Raw genomic sequence first — 19061 nt, forward strand, 5'->3', positions numbered from 1 at the left:
CCCCACCCGAAATGTTCACGTTGTGAATCTTCAAAAAAGGGGCACCATCTCTGCATTCTGCTCTTGCGAAATTTTGTTCGATACTCTCCCAAGGAAACGGAGAAATTAATTGAAATTTTCCCTGATACTTGCCGCTTTTCAATAACGCAATAGAAAAGATAATCGGTCTTTATCGTTATTAGAAACCTAACGAATGGAATATTTCTTGATTTTAGGATTTTTATGTCGCTGAAGGTGGTGCAAGGATACGTTACCGCTTAACCTGTTAACTGCGGAGTTTAGTTTCAAAAATCCTTTACAGGCTGCGCAGATAAAATGAAGCGACGACGAGTATATACGTCGATCGCGAGGTAAATGCCCCCGTTATAAATTTTACGAAAAATAAAGCGAAACGACGAAGGAAACAATTAACAATTCATCGTTGAAAAATGGTATTGTTATTAAAGACTCGAAAATTGCGAAAAGGTAATAAAGTAAAACGCGCAAAACGACTCGGGGAGTAGTCGACGCATCGAGGAAAATAATCGAATCGATTTATAAAAAGCAATATATTATACAGAGGATAATCGATATACCGAAGAGAATAATCGAATGATCGAACTGTCATTTTTCAAACTCTTTTCGTCTTAAATAAAATACACGATGGTTTCACTGCAAGTATAAAGAAAACATACCACTAAATGTCATTTACGTTACTTTTTACTAAAATTGCGAGTTTTCGTAGTAAATGGTAATTGTTTATTTCGAACGACGCGTATACTCGTTGAACTCGGTTAACTAGTTGAAAGTGAATAGCAAATTCAACGAGCCCTGTGCAAAGCGGAATAACTAATTGCCGTGGAATGGAAAAGAAAACGAAGTTTCTTATGCCAAGCCAGCTGCGCAACGATAAACGACAAACGACGTATTCCGTTCGAAACGGTTGTCGCAACAGCTCGATCTCGCTCGCCGAGTCTCGGACCGCGGTTCGACGCGGAGAAGAAAGGAGCATCGGAAGGATCGATCGATTCGAAAATCCGTAGCATTTGCATCGGCGCGGTTAATCTCGGGAACGTGGCACTCGGTGGTCGCCGGTGAAATCACGAGACAGGTTCGGAAACTTGGAAAGATGGCGTCGATTCTCTCCCACGGCGCCAATATAACGCCTGCTTGGCTCGCGCCCGCCACCGCTGCCGCCTCCGGTATAACATAATGGCACAGGAAGAGAATGCGTTTGACTCGCGATCCAACACGACCCTGGAATTCGAAGAGTTCCACGTACGAGCGACCAAACATCCCCAGTATTCTTCGCGGAAAGCATAAACCGCTCGACGAGCGTTGTTTATCGTTCGCAGTTTACCTACGCCAGGTTTACGCGTGCTTCGGGCCCCCTCTCCATCTCTGAATACCGGAGAGATTTTCAGAAAAAGAAACTCGAGGAAACACTTGCTTCGTTGAGAGAAACGAATACTACGTGTATATCGCGATATCGTAATGGTCGAGAGAGTGAGAAAGGAAATGGAGATTCAAGATCTCGCGATTCGATCTACGCTTGGCAAAATTCCATTTTATTGGACGAACGCCGGATAGCTGCAGGCACGGACGATCCTACGCCGAGGTATAATCGTTGGACACACAGAGAGAGAGAGAGACGATATATGTAGGTGTATCGCTCTCCTTGTTCTTAACTCTTCTCGATGTTAATCAACTTATCGGTAATCCGTCGACGAAAGAAAGTTTGCGGAAAATCGCGCGAACGAGCAATTGGAAGTTAAATAAAGTTACGTTAGGCGAAAACTTTTCTATCGATGGACGTCGAACGACCGATCTTAGTATCGAGGTAACGTCGCAACGAGCAAGCTGTAGGTAAGTAGGACAGTCAAAAATGTCGTAACCTTGAAATACTCTCATTGACGAGGAATGGTAGTAGGTACGGTGCCACGGGTTATACGGCGAAGTTTACGTTTCGCAAGTTCTCCTATGCACTGCAGCGTACCGTCATAAACAGGCACATAACCATTCGGGACGAAGCGCGTTGAACACGAGTCTCGCGCGATGAGGAGCACGGATCTCATAGACTCGAACTGTGACGCGAAACTGCTCTTTCTTTCTTAGCTTAAGTACTGATTATCAAGCACGTTTGTCGCATTGCTTTTTATTTTCATCCTTTTACGCGAGTACTTCGTTACTAAGACGTTCGTTTATTACGCTGGTCGCTTGAAACCTAACGACGAAGAAGCGAGTCGCATCGAGTATACGTTCATTACGAAGAAATTAAAAAAAAAAAAAAAAAAACACACGAGACTTTTGCTTTATGATACGCAAAATAATCGGTGGAAATATTCTCCTAACGAAAATTACCCATTTTGCTTAGTAAAAGTTCGAATAAGTACGGCATTCTGCTCTACGATCGATGTTTATAAAGTTATATTATGTTTACGCGATATTTTTACATTTATATCGTCCGACTATATTACATTTCTATAATTATATCTTTTTTATACGCGCGTCTCTCTTTTTCATCGTCGCAACGACCTTCCATAGATCATTTTCGTCTCATTTTAACACGCAAATGCACGGGTCGTACCATCGCATCGTAATACTTAATATGTATACGTATAGAAAGATCGAGGCGTCCGTGTCGTTTGTCGGTGGTACGCGAGACGTTGATTTAGATGAGCGTGATTTCCGAGTTGGCTACTTGTTGTCCGAGTGGAGAGATGCGATTGGTGCGTGCGCTGGACTAGACGGAAGGTGCGCGAATCTGATTCCCTTTTGCTCCTTCCCTTCGACGATTTCGCCCCGTCTCTGTCCGACGGTTGCCTCGCAGAAAGTCGCCACTAATGACACAAAGAGGAATGCTGTCCGGTCTCCGCACCAGCACCTCGGTAGCCATTTGTAATTCGTGGTGAGAAAAAGTCGCGAAAAAATCGCGAAAAAGTCGAATGAAAGTGCGATGACGGAGGTGGAAGCAACGTTGGCTACTTGCAATTAGCGATGCATGCTGCCAGCTATAATTAAAATCGTACGCCACTCCTTCTGTCTGTCTTTCCTTCTCTCGTCCGCGTAGCTCGCGTAGATCGCTGATTTTCAGATTCCTTCTTGGCCACCTCCCCTTTGTCACTGTTCCAATTCAATTACCAGGGAAAAGTCGTCCAGAGTTCATTAGAGTAATGATCGAGTTACATGATTCATTGCTTCGACAGATGCGGCCCCGAGTCGACCAGTCTCTTTCTCCGGTTCTTCTTCACTCGAGGTTAATTTAATTAAGGCGTTGTTCGTTCGAGATGAGTAATCTGGCTGAGGCTATTGTTTCGCGTATTTGTTGCGCTTATTCTCTGCTAAATTCGCTACCTTCTTCTTTCGGTATTTCTATCTTTTCGTCGAACAACGATATAAATGCATCGCGAAAAAGCTCGATGGCTCGTTGCAGAGGGATACGAGCGGAGTAAAACTTTCCAAGTGCAAATTCACGCGTTTCTCCCCTTGAAAATTAAAGGCGTACAGTATCGAATTATTTTCCTCGTCGACGACGACAGCTAAATAATTATCTTTAAATCTATTCTACTCCGAATTGGTCTAAGAAATTGTCACGCTTAACGAAATATCCGTCTTTAAAAGAAGAAATACTTGTTCTTGTAACGACGATCCAACAAAAATTCCTTTTAACATTGTCCAACAAATTTCTTAACATTTCCCATTCTATCTTGCAATTATACGCATTTCGTTGCCTTCTTACGTTGCGTCTTCGAACGAACATCGTATTACATACTCGCGAAGCGATTTAAAAACTCAAGCTCGAAATACGAGCGATAGGACGAGAAGATAGAGGCAAAAGATACGAAAGAAGCAAGAGGAAAGAAGAGATTGGGAAATCAGAGATAGCCAAGGCCCTATGGACCTCGACGATGACAGAGTCGACAGAATATTACAGAGGTTTGCCGGGAGTTAATTCCCCGGGGCCGAGAAGGGACTGTTTTAATTAGAGAATCTAATTGATGGCCGCGTACGGTGCGGCTGCCGAGCAATCCATAAACGACTTCTTAGGGCCGCGCACCTGGGCACCACGGCGTTAATTACTCTCCTTCTGTGGCCGGGTCCTTCCATCTCACCATTCCCCACCTACCTTCTTCTTCTTCTTCGTCGTTCTCCTCGTTTTTTCCAGGTCTCTTGACTTGCGAGTCTGAAAGAGGAACAGGGAATAATGGGGTGGGAGAGCAGGAGAAAAAGACGTACAAAAAAATAAAGAGTGCGAGAGAGGAAAACGAACGATTGCCTGGTGAGGAAAAAAGAAGGCATGCGTATAAAGAAAAAGAGAAGAAGGAGAGAGAGAGAGAGAGAAGAAGGCGGAAGGTAGAGGCAAGGTGAGGGAGAGAAAGCAACAAGTGTCCCCCGTCGCGAGGCGCAAAAGCATTCCTAATTACGCCCCTGCCCTTGGAGCGAAACGAGACAAAAAGCGCGTTGATTACATTTTCGTATAATTTCATCGGTCGGCGCTCGCCATTAAGAGCCACCACCGCGCGCAAATTAGATCGATTCCTTAATGCCCCGGGCCGCGTAATTGGTTCTCATTCTCGGAAGCTGACGGTGAAATCGGATATCTGTCGTGTACCACAGCCACACCGAGCCAGACTGTGCCGGTGCTGCCGGTGTTGCTGGTGTTGCTGGCGTTGCTTGGTGCTTAGTGGTAGTGGCATGGTATATATACATAGCGACGGTCGGTGGCGATGGTCCGGTGGTGGTGACCGCCGCCACCGATGCTGCCAGCGGAGGACCGGTCAACGTAATTGCTTCTCCGACTGTTTTGCGGTTCCGCACCGAAACCGTTCGCCGGCACCGGAGGAATATCGTTAATGTCGCGATACGCGGCTCCGATAATGAAGCGAGAAACACTTTTTGCCGGACACCTTGCGGGATGTTAATGAATCGCAAGGGGGCCGCGGCTCTTATTTCGACGCATTAACCCACCGCGAAATTTTGCGGAGGCCGCGGTCTCGCGGAACGTGATGCGTGTCGTGATTGCCTGCGAAATTGAAAATATTCCTGCCCGATACTCGAACGTGGCTTTGGATCGTTCCTTGCTTCGTTCGGAGCGACGAGCCTGCCTTTGAATTATAATTTGGTACGTCGTTGCTCGAACGTATTGCAATTATCGCTACGTTCGACCACGGGAATGTCCTGTCGGTAGATTTCGACGTCGATCGAAACGATCACAGGATAGCTTATCGGTAGTTTAATTTTTATACCTAGTTCTAGCGTCTTTGTATGTTTCTTAGATTGTCGTTTTACAGACGCAGCGTCGCATCAACGGTCGTATCGGTTTAACGTTTGTATGTGTCGCTTCTTGCGTCCGTACGTTTTTTTAAATTGTATCAATAGAGAAATCTATAGAGAAAAGAGAGCAGATACTTTTAAGAATTGGTATTTGTATTAGGTTTGAAAAATATTTCACGCACACACACGTATGCACGCGTGCAATTCTTGGCCTTGTTGCAGTGGTACAAAGTGGACAGAACGAAAATCCGGGAAGATTTGCTGCGTTTGTGGATTCCCCTTGGAACAGGACTCCAGCACGATCAACCCGACAAAACCGCCGAAATCTTCCTAATGAAATCCATCGAGAGATCGGACTCTTTACCGTTGCAAGCCTGGCATTCTCTGGCAAGATCCGCTCTGTCCTGGTTCATCAGCCGAACTTCCATAAACGGGTGAGTACTGTAAACCACGACGCGAAAGATCGGAAGATCGTCGCGTTAAATGGACTCGATCATCCGCACGTTTAACATCGTAAAAACCGAATCTTTTTACCGATAAAAATTTTATCCCTATACAAACTGCATGCATCGCGTACTAGCAACTAACGATACGTAAAACGAATTGCTCGCTGTTCCAAATTCTATATTATGTCATCCGATCGTGAGACATAAATTTACGCGTACCATCGATCTTCAAAATTTTATGTTCCGCTTAGACATACGCGCGAGATGTGGAAGAATTTGTTCAAAGTCTCCAGATCGAGATCGTTAGACCCGGAAGGAAATTAAACGCACGATTATTAAAACGCTGAGATACGTCTGTGAATATACCTAGAAAAAGCGTCGACGATTCTGGCCGGATCGTGCGAAGCGCGTGAAATTTGTCTTTCGTATCTTCGACAAGAGTACAGCTTTCATCCAGAAGCCTCGCTAACTTTGATAATCTCTACGACTCTCGTAAAACCCTCCGATCTTCCGACGACATCGAACAATTTCTCCTCGCATAACCGGAAGCACAGCCCCCTAACAAATACTCGGCCAGTGCCGAAAATCCACAGGGTCTCTTTGCGAATCTGCTGGCATCTCGCTAGGGCAAGGTCTCGGCCTCGGCCTTGCTAAGGTAGATCGTTTGCGAGGTGATGAAAGGAGGCTTTCCCTTCTCGCCGGTTAATTAATAACCACGCAGATACGATCTCCGCCTATCTGGCTGTCCGATGAGGCTCGACAACCTGGTGGCAAAGGCTCCTCTGCCGGTTGTACCCCGTTGCTGGGTCGGCTCTCGAGCTGGGTCTCTTCTCGGCCGCTAGACAGGATAGAGAGAGAGAAGGGAACGAAGGGCTAGAAAGAAGAAAGAAAGAGACAGAGACAGGTGGCAAGGGGTACCTGGTACAGGGAGAGGGGAATGGTTATTGATGACCAGCTTTGTTTGCCCCCCGAACCGTTTATTAAAATCCAACGCGGGTGATTAACCTCTCCCCGAGCTACGCGTCGTCCTGGCAGCTACCAGGCGAAACACCTCCGCATCCACTGTGCCGCCTGTGTATATGGGATTGACCGGGGAACCGTTTATTAAAATCCAGCACGGTTATCCGCGTGCTACTAGGCGGGACAGCCTCGCCGGTCGCTTCATGAATTAGAATGATGCGCAGCTTTCTTTTTTCTTTCTTTTTTTTTTTTTTTTTCTTTTCTTCTCTCTCGTACGAATTTTCGAGACCGTGTAGGCAGGATTGAGCAATTAACGCGCTATGGGAATACCTGGATAGGGGTACATCGTGGGATAAATTTTTGGCGATTTTCTCTCGTTAGGTTGATTTTGATCGTGTCTCGAACATATATATCTAACGTTTGTAGAAAGTATTAGGTTGTCCGAAAACTTTCTTTCGTTTTATAAGGAAATAGTAGAATAATAATAGTTTGTTTTATATTATTTTATCGAATTACGTATGATCCATTTTCTTTCGATAGAACATATCTGTTATTTTCCTGCGAAACGAAAGAATCTTTTGGGGCAACTTGGTATATCTTGAAATTTGATTGTACGACACCGTAAATAGACTGGCGTAAATAGCGTTTACGCAAGTTCAGATCTTTATCGGTGGTATCGTTAAAGAAGTAAGAGCTTTTTCGTCGTTTTTTTTTTATATGGGAACGGTAGAGAAAGCACGGTTCTTTGTCGCTTTCTCGTTAACTCGACGTCGAATCGATAAAATCGGTAAATACATTTTGCCCGCGTATTAAAAATTCGATAGTAGACAGGATTGTTTTCGCCGCGAACGTTGAAATTATCAATTCATAATACTATGAATTAAACTATGAATTAAATTGCCAGAATATTTCAAATATTTTTACGTAATACGGTATACTCGATATTCGTGAAAAACATTCGTAATACCAAGTTGAATTTAAGATGGGTATTATTCGCGACGTGAAACAAGGGAAGTAACTAAGCGTATAGGTAGAATATTCGGCGTTCCAAATTGCATCGCCTTATCGGTTGGCCCTGTGCCGTGGACTATCAAGATAACTTTCGTTTATACCATCCAAAATAGTAATTCCACGCTATCAGATAATTTTCGTTATGCTCGACCTCTTAACTTCCATAATCTCGCAGTTAAGGCTGTTATTTTAAAAATAGAGCCTGTCACGCGTTATTTTCTTCGCAATTTTTCACGTTCTATCGTTACGTGAATACCTACTTTTATATCATAATCCAGCCACATTATCTCATCGGTATGTCCGATTATTACTTTCTACGCACGCTCCACGTATCTTGAAAAACAATCTCTCAATTAACTAAAAATTTCTCCCGACCATTTCGTTGTACCTGTATATCGTTTTAGTAATTCGTTACGCTTTCGACGTTCTGCTATTCGAATCTAGCGACTTTTCACGTTCGTCGTTACGGAAATCGATGTCGCTGTTACGAGCGAAAATAGCTGTCGAAAATCATCGACGTTAAATCAAAGACACCGATGATTTTATTCTCCAAAGCAAACTCCTTCTCGGACGACCAACTATGCGCTAACTCGTTCTCGGAAAGAAACCGGATCGATCCACGCTACACAGTAGCCTAACTCGATACATAATACTAGATGCGCGTTTATTTTGACTCGATCAATCATCGACGGATCCGGATCCCCCTTGTTTCCATAAAGAAACCACTGTACCGTCGCTGTTCGGTGCCACGGAATTATCCGTATCGAAATTCCGCACATACAAAACGAAATTGCACGATAATGATATCGTATCGTAACGAACGGGGCTGCCTTGTAACTTCGTCCATAAAGTCTGTTAACGAATTTCTAAGTCGAAAGAAAATTGTATACGCGCGATACGCATACGTATCTCAGAGCCTGTCGCTTCTTTTCATTATCCAAAAGTCAAAATCGGTTTGAAATCTCGCTCCTGTATGATTTCGAACGATCGTTCGATAACGATCGACGATAATAATCGATAACGAACGAATTATCGTTTCGCGCGAGTGCTATTCGAAGTCCGCGAAACGAAGTTCGAGTACGAAGATCGACTTGGACTTTTGCAAACACGCGTCGAACTTGATCCCATCGCTAGTTACGATGATGACTCGCCACGGCTTAAACAGCAATTAGCAGCCATCGTCCCCGGGCTTTTATTATGCGTATTCACGGCAGAACGTTGGCATGGAAGGAGGAGAGCCGAAGCCTCCAAACTAGGATGAGAAGAACGACGGAGTCACCTGGGTGACGTTCACGTGACGTTACAACGCGCTCCCGCTGAGAATATTAATTACATTCCCCCCACGGCTGATCCCCTGCATCTTGGTAGCCGCTGACTTCGAGACCCGTTTGCTCGTCTCACAAATTAATCATAATTAGCGGTGAGATGTCCTCCATCGGTTACCAAGAGAGAAACGGCCAGCGAAGCGAACGATTTCGAGCGAACGAAAGATAGAAAAGACGAAGGAGAGAGGAGGTTAGAGGGGATCGAAGAGCATCCGAGAGAAAAGATAGAAGAGAAAGAAGAGGGAGAGACGAGGGAGAAAATCAAGTCTGGTCGAAGCGTGCATCCGTTCGCTCGCAGGACGAAGGTCTCGATGTTCGCCTTTCTCGAATCTTCCACGTCGTCTTCGTTTTATTTTTCGACCAGCTTCATCTTTCCCTTGGGACACGTCGAGCTTCTAACTTTTTTTTCTCACTCTGCGATTAAACAGAGGACTTTTAATATGACGCAATTGAAAACAGAAGCTACTTGTTTCGGGCTACAGACGCGAGTCTTTCAAACGTAGCCAAATTGACGAAGTTTTACGATAGTGAAAGGTAGAATTATTAATGAAACAAACGATGCCTTAATATCTTCGATAGCGTAATATCGTAACTCGAAAGTTTGCAAAGGAACGAAAAAAGTACAACAAATTTACGACGAGTTTTGAATTAAAAGACGCTTAGTTTTAAGACGAGGAGACAATCGTTTTAACGATATATATATGAAAAATATACAAATATACGAAGATCAGGCGTGCGATACGTTTCTCGTTCTCTTTCGTTATCTCGTCGATGACTGGTAAAGACGACGTCCGGCGATATACAAGTTCGATCATTTCGTACGAAATTCAAGACGTTCGATCTTAGCTCGAACAACCTCTACCCTACTACGCTTTTTAATTCTACTCCTGCAAAAACAATCGCATATGCCGTGAAAAAAGAACGATCAGATACTCGGTGTACCTGAAAATGAATTTCGACCATCGAACGAAATTGCGCGCAATTTTCGAGGGATCCGGGAGCAGGTGGAGACCCACGTCGAGCCGAATCGTTTCGCAGCTCCTTCGATGTCAATTAACAATGATTGCTACATCGACGTGGAACGGCCATTATTTCTAATTGTTCGCCGGAAATGTTCTCCTTGAACCAGCGAGTTTCTGTTATTTCCATGGCTGCACGATTGTATCCAGATGCAAATTCGGTCGTTACTGGCTGTTTGCTCCGCGGAACACGGAATAATTATAGCCCGGTCCATTACCGTTTCACTTCTAATACCGGTGTTCCATCGACGTGCCTGTTGATTCGTGCCTTCGTCCTGTTTATCCTGCCACTTTTGATACGTTCTGCGAATGGTAGAAAAGCGAGAGAGTCGTGATCAAGAAACGCGTAATTGAATGTTTCGCTCTCTCGTAGTCTGTTATAGTCGCCAGGGCTCTCGCTACTGTCAGTTTACCATCGTTTGTACGATAATAATTCGCGATTAAACGATTCCTTGGATAAATACGGAGGAATATCCACAAGGTTCGATCCTTTTGATCTTACCGATGGGGATACGCGTCTAGCCAAATCTATTCTCTCCGACTAACGAACGTGATATTTCAGAGAAATTCGATTGCTCGGATCTGCGAACATCCGCGTGGCTCCGATCAATGAATCGTCCTTTCTCGACACAGAGGTAGTTTTCGTGGTTTGCATCGTTCGTTCCCTCGATCTCTATAGAGAAACGACAGATTTACGTATCAAGGGCGAACCGACGAAATAACGCGTGAAAGATGCATAAACGCGATGCCAAAGGAACACGAGAAAACCAAGAAACGCGTATAAAGTGGGTTATCCGTTTAGCGAAGTTACTAAAATACGTGTCGGGATAATAGATACGTCACAAGAGACTGTTGCACGAGTCGAAAGGTACGAAAGAGAATTTCCATAATTGGAAGAAAATTTCCACGTAGCATAAAGTATCTACCTACTGAAATTTCTCCGAATTTCTCCGAATTACTAAATGGTTCCCGTGTTTCATAAATTGTTCGGTGTTCGTGATAACGCTATATTTCTCGTACGCGAAGCTCTACGTTTCGTATAAACTGCAGATTTACGTAGATAAAATATCCGACTCTCGTAAACTAAATCGAGATCGCCTAATACCTATCGATCGACTAACGATGTAAGGAGAAAGATAACGTGAAATTACGCGAAAGGGAGAGGGTGGAAAACGTCGGATCGATCGTAACAAAGTGAGACAAGGAGGTCCCGACAGATTCCGCAGTCGGACGGAACACAGCAGCCAGTTTTTGTGTCAGGTCCCGGAGTGTGCGGAACTTTAGAATGGTCGTGAGTACGTACCTGCTGAAGGAGGACGATCGAGGAAAGGGGCTGTTTAGTTCCGCGCGCCACCTGTTATCTCCCTGTCCGCTTTTCGACCTCCCCTCTGTCCTTGTAAACCTGACTTTCAAAGGGTGACCAGATCCTTATTTTCTCATGGGTATATACGATATCTTTTTGCTTGGCCATACTTTTAAGACGTTCGTTCGACACGTGCCGCAACTTGCGCGTCACGCTTGTGTCCCCCGCTTCTAAATTTTCTATCCGAGAATCAGAAATTCTTTACATTTTCGTTGTCAGTCGGTTGTCGAGAAATTGCTAATTAAACCCTTAGAGTGCCGAATACTCGCGGCCTATGCGGCCCGTACGGACGGCGCTGACCATCGCTGTGAACCGAGTACTTTTTCGCTAGACTGAACTCTGTCGATTGACTATTCAAAGCGCAAATCGTAATAAGTTATAGTAATTCTTTTGCACGAGATTAAACGATTCAAGAGCGTTATTTTTTAGTATTAGTTGTTTATTATAAACATTGAAATTTACAATAATCTAGAATTTGGGTAGTAAACTAGAAAACGATAAACTAGAAAGTTAAATTTAGTAAATACAACACGAGTTAATAATGCGACATCGCATTTTCTGCATTCGTATCGCGTGTCGCTCCTTCTCTTATTTTTCACACAAACAACACATCTTCTTCTTGATAATTGCGTTGCGCCGGCACGATTAGGGCATTTTGATGGAAAATGCCTATCGATTAAACGAAATGGTAACTCCTCCTCGGACTTTCTCTTTCCTCCTCCTAACATGCTTCTACGTTGGAAATATCTTCGTAAAATGTCTCGTATCAACGCTAAATGAAATTCACGAAATTTTTGTTTCGAAGCGGTAGATTTTTGATATAAAATATTATTATTATATATATAAGGAATGCATTTATATTTATCTCACACAAACGAAATAGTATTAGTTCCGCCGTAGGTGTTCGAAAAAATTGACAAACGCATATATACGTCCATAGCACTCTAAGGGTTAAGACGTTGTAAATATCCCTTGGTGCTCTACGATCGAAGACACGTTAATTTTTAAACGTCGTCGTTAGTAAAACCGTTCATTTCCATTTGTCGTATACAATGCAAATGGCAAAGTCACGTAAACTTACGGCGTTATAAAGTAAATACGATTTTAATGAGCGAACAGAAGCACGTGAGTCGATAATTCGAGGGAACCAGACCGAGCATTTTCGTAATTACAACGACGCGGCAATGAAATCAGTAATTTTCCGGAAACGATTGGGAAACACACGTTGCCAGGGAATTACGTGTTCGCGATGTTTATCACTTGAAAACACGTCATTACGTCCCACCTCGTTTTTGTTCGTCGCCGGCCAAACATCGATATAATTTCGTAAGTGCTTGTCGGCCTCGCAGTATCAAGTGGCGTCGATTTTATAAAAATCGTCGGATACGAAAAACTAACGAGACAACCACGTGCCGATTATAGGAGCAATTTTATCCGTTTTTTTCATTAACCACTTTATATTTCTGTTTCGTTATTAAACTCCCCTTCGAGTTCATTTAGGATTAGAATTTTTACATAAATACTTGTACCTCGTAAATTGGTAGTCCAATCATTTTTTCAGCCTGCAGTTTATCTAATCGCGCTCTTCTAAATTCGACTTGATCGGACGATTCGCGTTCTTTTTGCTGCGTTCGTTATCTCGCGCCAGTCTTCTTTGATTTCTCAGCTTTCGTAACAATAAGCAACACGTGTTAGAATACACACTTTTCTGAAATAAAAACGCGTTCAAATATCTCGAGTTTGATCAGAAAAGTATAATACCTGTCGAAGTAATTACTTCAAGAAAACCTCTACATCTTTTTCTTCTGTATATCCGTCACCCGAAGACCGCTGTTACGAAGAGAATAGAATTTAGCGAAACAAAAGAAACAAGGAAAGGTCCATAATATCGTGCCCTTGAATGTAAATTTTGTTTTGGATTACAAGATCTAGAAAGAAAAGAGCTGTAACCAAATTTTTATTGCTGTTTCTCGTAGCCTTCAGCCACAGCCACAGCCACAGGGTTAGCTTTTTGATAATGTCCTTTGCTATAAATATTAGGTTGTCCGAAAAGCGTCTTCCTTTTACAGACACGTCTTTTACAACAACGCATCTTTATAAAAAAAAAGAAACCTAATCTTGCGATTTTTATTTTGACAGAACAAAATGGATCATACGTAATTCGATAAAATAATATAAGACGGAAAATGTCGTGCATCCATTATTTCCTTAGAAAACGAAAGAAACTTTTCGGACGACCTAATATACAAACGTCCCTAACGCTCCCTATCATATCTTCTTCCGTTGTATCGTAACACTGTAAGAGCGAGGATCTGGATCAGCGTACGCTATACCTCAACTTATACTTGTACCTTTGCTTATTTCGGTATATTTTTCTATTACAAATTCATCCACTCGTTCCTCTATCAACCTCAACAGTACCTACTACTGGTATGCCTGTTAGAACGCCTTTGGATAAGAAAATATACAGGGTGGTTGGTAACTGGTGGTACAAGTCGAGATGGTTTTCTAAGAGGAAGACGTAACACTTTGTCGACTGAGAGTTTTATCTGTTCCACGTCCTATCTACAGGGTGGTTGGTAACAAGCGGAAAGGCGGTGATTCTACGCGAAAAAACAAGACGAAAATATAGAATACAAATTTTTCGTTCGAGGCTTTGTTTTCGAGAAAATCGACTTTGAATTTTCGCTCGGTACGCGTGCACTTTATCGCGTCTCGTTATAACGGATCTCACTGTAGATCGTCGTCTCGATGGAAAAATTAAAAAAAAAATTTTTATTCTATATTTTCGACTTCACTTTTCGCCTATTACTGAAAATTCTCAACGCGAGAATTGATTGTAATTTCAACAAATAAATAAAAAAAAAACTTTTCGCCTAGTGTTACGTCGCGTAACACTCTACCTAGCCGATGCCATACACCGCAGGCAATATGGCAACCAGGTGTCTTCGTATACTCGCAGCGTATCCTCCATAGTTTCAAGGACCTTCCATAAATTTCATAGATTTCCTAGAAAAGGTCCTTCAAACAAAACAAACATCTGGTTCGGAAGAATTTCTAAAGACTATTGTCTACCACGGCGAAAAAGGGAAAGTTAGTTTGTCACGTACGCTGCAACTTTCCTTCCACTAACCACTTTCTCTCGAGGGCGGTTAAGACCCTTCGTCTAACCAATTAAAAACGAAGCCTATTCCCTCACTCTCCTAAATAACATCGGCACCAACAAATCCGATGGTCCCGTGCGCTAGACACACCCATCCTTAGCTTTCCTCCGACACAGCATCGTCACTCGATTTCACTTCTTCTACATCGTTGGAAAAGTCAACTACTAAGTATACCGCTATTGCCCATCGGGCAGTCTAAGCATAACGCGAGAGTCGGTCTCGGTATTGTCGAGCCTACATTTCCTCTCCTAAATATCTTATAGTGCTACGTCCACTAATACACTAAATCTAATTATAAGAGCCCTGCTCTAACGTACATATGTATCTTATCTTCGTGCGATAAGTGATTATCTATCTATCTATGCTCATCAGTGTAATCTAAGTGTTGGAAATATATAATTTATAATTCTGTGAATCACAGTGTTATACAAACTCAATCACCCCTATTACCTCAACGGAAATCAGGGGATCGATCAATTCGTGGTGTCGATTGTTATAATCGTAACGGGGATTTACGACCCCCGTTGACGTTTCTCCTAGCGACTACGTCTCCCCGCGATTGGTCGAAGAAACACCTAGAATCATCCCTTTTCCGCTTGTACCACCAGTTACCAACCACCCTGTAGATAGGACGTGGAACAGATAAAACTCTCAGTCGACAAAGTGTTACGTCTCCCTCTTAGAAAACCGTCTCGACCTGAGAGAAATCACCTAGGAACGCCCACATTTGTCGAGTCTCTGGCGAGGTAAAGGGTTAATGAGCAATTAGCAGGGCGCAAACTCGTGGCGGAGGGCGCGTGGCCACGAAGAGGGTGGTATGCGTGAAACGAGCGCCGCCCCTCGTTTATAATTAGTGGCCACAGCACTGGCAACAGAGAGAAAGCCAGAAATCCAGAGGTTTTCGAGGGGTCGACGCCCACGAGACGCTTTTCCATTAGACGCGAGAATTCGCGCCTGCGCCCCTCCATTAATTACGGAGAGGGTTGCCAATCGGAAGGAGAGCCGAGCGCCGCGCAAACGCGCTAATGATAATTACTGACCAACGAGCCAACGTCGTCTCCGTGGACCAATCGCAGGACGCTGACCGAGAAAAGAAACGAGACGAGCGAGGAAAGAGGGAGGGTTTGTCAGGATGTCTGAGGGGTCGAACGACGAAACTCGCGCGCGCTCCAAGATCGAAAGACTCCACGCTGAGAATTAAGAAAAGTTTGCTTTATTCGGAGACGCGTTATTATACGTGGTTGTTTGCCTTTTCGTCGATAGAAAGAGGAATAGCGAGGAAATTACAACGCCATCGAAGTAACAAAAGAAAGCGTCTCGCTTATCTCTCACGGCATCGATCGTTTCGATGACGATGAAAAAAAAAAAAATATCGATTAGAAAATATAAAAAGGAACAAGATAATAAAAAGTCAGTATGATGTAATTTACGAAATGTATATCGCTTTTTCTCTCAAAGAAGAACAAACGTGTAAGTTTAAAACCTGTTAGTATTCCAAGAATTGCAGTTGGATATTTACAAAGAAAGAAAATAACGGTGGTTCGTATTATTAATAGGCAGATAGGGTATATAACGAGCCTTATTATTTTTATATTAACTACGTCTCCCTAGAAAATATCGGAGTAGAAAAAAGAAAGGAATCGTTCGAATCACGATTGGGGCAGAGAATTTTAAAATTCACCCTCGCCGCGCACGCGACATAGGTACATATACGGATAATAATACGTAACCGTTTGACGAAACTGAACTGTATGATATTTTATACTTTCTCTTATGATTCATTTATTTATATCGATCTTACAGTTTTTTTTACAGTTTTTTGTAGTTTTACCATCAATTCTACATTCGATCGAATACTTTAACTTCGATCGGGCGTTACGATATTCTCGTTTTAATACCCTCGAAACACGTGCACGTAAGTTTGAATTTAACACTCGAACAAGCTTGATATTTTTCGAATTGTTAGCGCGAAATCGGGGAACTCCGGGACTCGCTATTTTCACAGAATCTGTTCGACGGAAAATTATTTCTCGCTTTCGATTTGCCTGCTCGCTTTGACTCGCGAGTATCTTTGCGATCAATTTCATATTTTCGTCTTATTATTTCAATTGCAATGGGATATTTCAATATTTCTACGTACTTCGATGCGTTCGAATTCAACGATAGCGATATTCGTCGAATCAGATATCGTTACGATAAACAATCGTAAATAAACGAATCCCGTCGATTCGACGCGGTTTGCTGGTTCTAACGTTAAATAGGAAATTATTTCTCGTTTTCGATTTGCTTGCAAACGGGCAACCACCCCGTTCCTGATCGCAGCTCGTAATACTCGGTCTACCAACGCGCCATCGAACGTATCGAATGCCGCTCCAATCATCTATCCTATCCGATACGAAAATAAACAGCTTGACGCGATGGAAGTTAAAGAGGAAAGCAAGAAGCATCCCTTTGTGACAGCGTATTGGTATCGGCGGTACAGGCGTGACGAACGCATCTTCCCCGTATATAGTATCGGTATAAACCGGTATGTATTTCCACGGGACCAGGGGCAGAGGAAGAATCGTAGACCGCGTAGCAATGGTCCGCGAGCAACCCTACGAATTACATATGCACGGATGTCGTTCGTAGAGTAGCGCGTCCACGTAAATCGAACGATATGGGGCTGGCCAACCAGCCAATCGGAATGGCCGTTAACGTCTAAGATAAAAACTAGCCGTGGCCCCCGCACCATCTCTCGTCGCTACCATGAGGATTCGCCTAACGAACAGCGAACCAGTGTCTTCTTCGATTCCACGTACACTGTATAGATATACAGGGTGTTTCAGCCAACTGGGCGGAGCTATATCTTTAGCCACCGTAAATGCAATTTTGAAAGTTATACATAAAGTAAGTAAAATCGAGATCAATTTGGACGAATACGTTCGAAATCCGGAGAACTTGGATATATGTAACCCTTTTATTTATAAGCGTAGTACGAGTGTGTCGTGACAGATAAAAATTACACCATCCGGTGATACATATCGAGGAAGAATTTTCTAATCCCGAAACGTTACAGCGAGAAAACGCATTCCGCAGTCATCTTTGCTCGTATCGTGTCCGACAGTACAAAAGTAATAATCCTTCGCTATTTATACCTTCCGGTAATGTTCCTGCGTGAAAATTGCAGTTAACATCTACCGTTATAGTGGGATCGTATGTAATCTGTTACGCGTTTGCCAGAGAAAAATCAGAATGAGAAATACAAGGAGAATTAATAATCATCGATACGTTCGTTAATTATTGCCAGTTGAAATATCGAGTAGATCTGATCGTCGAGTTTCTCGTTTCGAATAATCAAAGTACGTACCTCTAAGAGCAACATTATCATTTCAGAAGAAAAATATTTTCATGCTCTTTCGACAGCTTTTCAAGCGATGTAAAAAATAAATTTACCATCTTCGCTCGATTTCTAATCCCGTTAAACCATTCTGAAAAGCTTGCGGCCAAACTGTGCATAATACACGCTACCCGTGAAACCGAGTTGTAACAACGTCGGTATCTGCGTTCGATCGGAAAAGTTATATCAGAGAATGGAGTGTTACGCTTATTATATATATCGAACACGTTCGCGAGGAACTTGCACTTGGGAAAAGATGTGTAACTTATTATATACGCTGCAGTCGATAGAATGGGAGGTTCCGGTGGGGGCAAGATACATTGACCTTACACACGACGATCGAAGAAAGCTCAGCTTGAAGGAAAGACATCTTGAAACGTTATTTCACGTTATTCGATCGTTAGGAACGTTCGCTCGATAAAAACGAATATAAATTCGGATAATATTATAACGACACCTGCAAGCTACGGTTAAACGTATCTTGCACCGCTTCGACGCAATTAATCTCTGTTGTCACGATTCTTCATTCTTCTCGTATACTTCGGAACGAATGACTTTTTATCCGCCCCTTATCCTTCGATTATCGATCGCGATCAGGAATACATTTGTAAATCTTTGGATCTCAGCTTCTTTGAATATACGTAGCCGAACATTAGACAGCTATCCGCGATTTCGTTTAAACGCTCGATTCTTAATAATTCCAATTTGATTGTATACGTTAAGAAAATAATTTTTTTTTCGACGCACGCCCCCATTCTTTCTTATACCTAGTAAGCTACAATATGTAGCTGGTTGGTCGAATCGAGTCTACGCCCGTCCTTCTTTATCTTTTATGGCGCAACAACTCTTGGGGATCGTACTCGAATCACAGTGTTTAAGGCGTCTAAAATTCAGAAACGTCTCCAAGGAAGGGGGGAGGATTTGCTGTAGCTGGCGCCGAGAAGAAACGAGTTATAAAAGCGTGTATTTCCCTCGCGAATAGTCCACTTCGTGCTCCTATATTCTCCCACGACAATCTCGCTGAAAATCGGACGATGTTCCCGAACTTGCGACGAAATTACAAACTGATACGATATCGTACTCTTACAGATTCACCAAGGAGTAAATATTAGAATGCCATTTTATCAAACTATGATATCGT

The 19061-nt window shown here is 43.0% G+C and overlaps 1 protein-coding gene across 3 annotated transcripts in view; it reads left to right on the forward strand.

The window, feature by feature from the left end:
• The window catches only part of LOC117231552 (methyltransferase-like protein 9), a 43559-nt gene that overhangs the window by 10265 nt on the left and 14233 nt on the right, over window positions 1–19061 (forward strand). For all 3 annotated transcript variants that reach the window (XR_004492991.1, XM_033490105.1, XM_033490104.1), the window contains exon 2: window positions 5476–5687. Coding sequence is in view for 2 of the 3 variants with exons in the window: in XM_033490105.1 (XP_033345996.1) it covers window positions 5476–5687 (212 nt within the window). In the remaining variant the exon portion in view is untranslated. The remainder of the gene's footprint in view (window positions 1–5475; window positions 5688–19061) is intronic.

The sequence above is a fragment of the Bombus vosnesenskii genome, unplaced genomic scaffold (assembly GCF_011952255.1).
Source record: "Bombus vosnesenskii isolate JDL3184/JDL3185 unplaced genomic scaffold, Bvos_JDL3184-5_v1.1 scf7180000013272, whole genome shotgun sequence".
Classification (NCBI taxonomy): Eukaryota; Metazoa; Arthropoda; class Insecta; order Hymenoptera; family Apidae; genus Bombus; species Bombus vosnesenskii.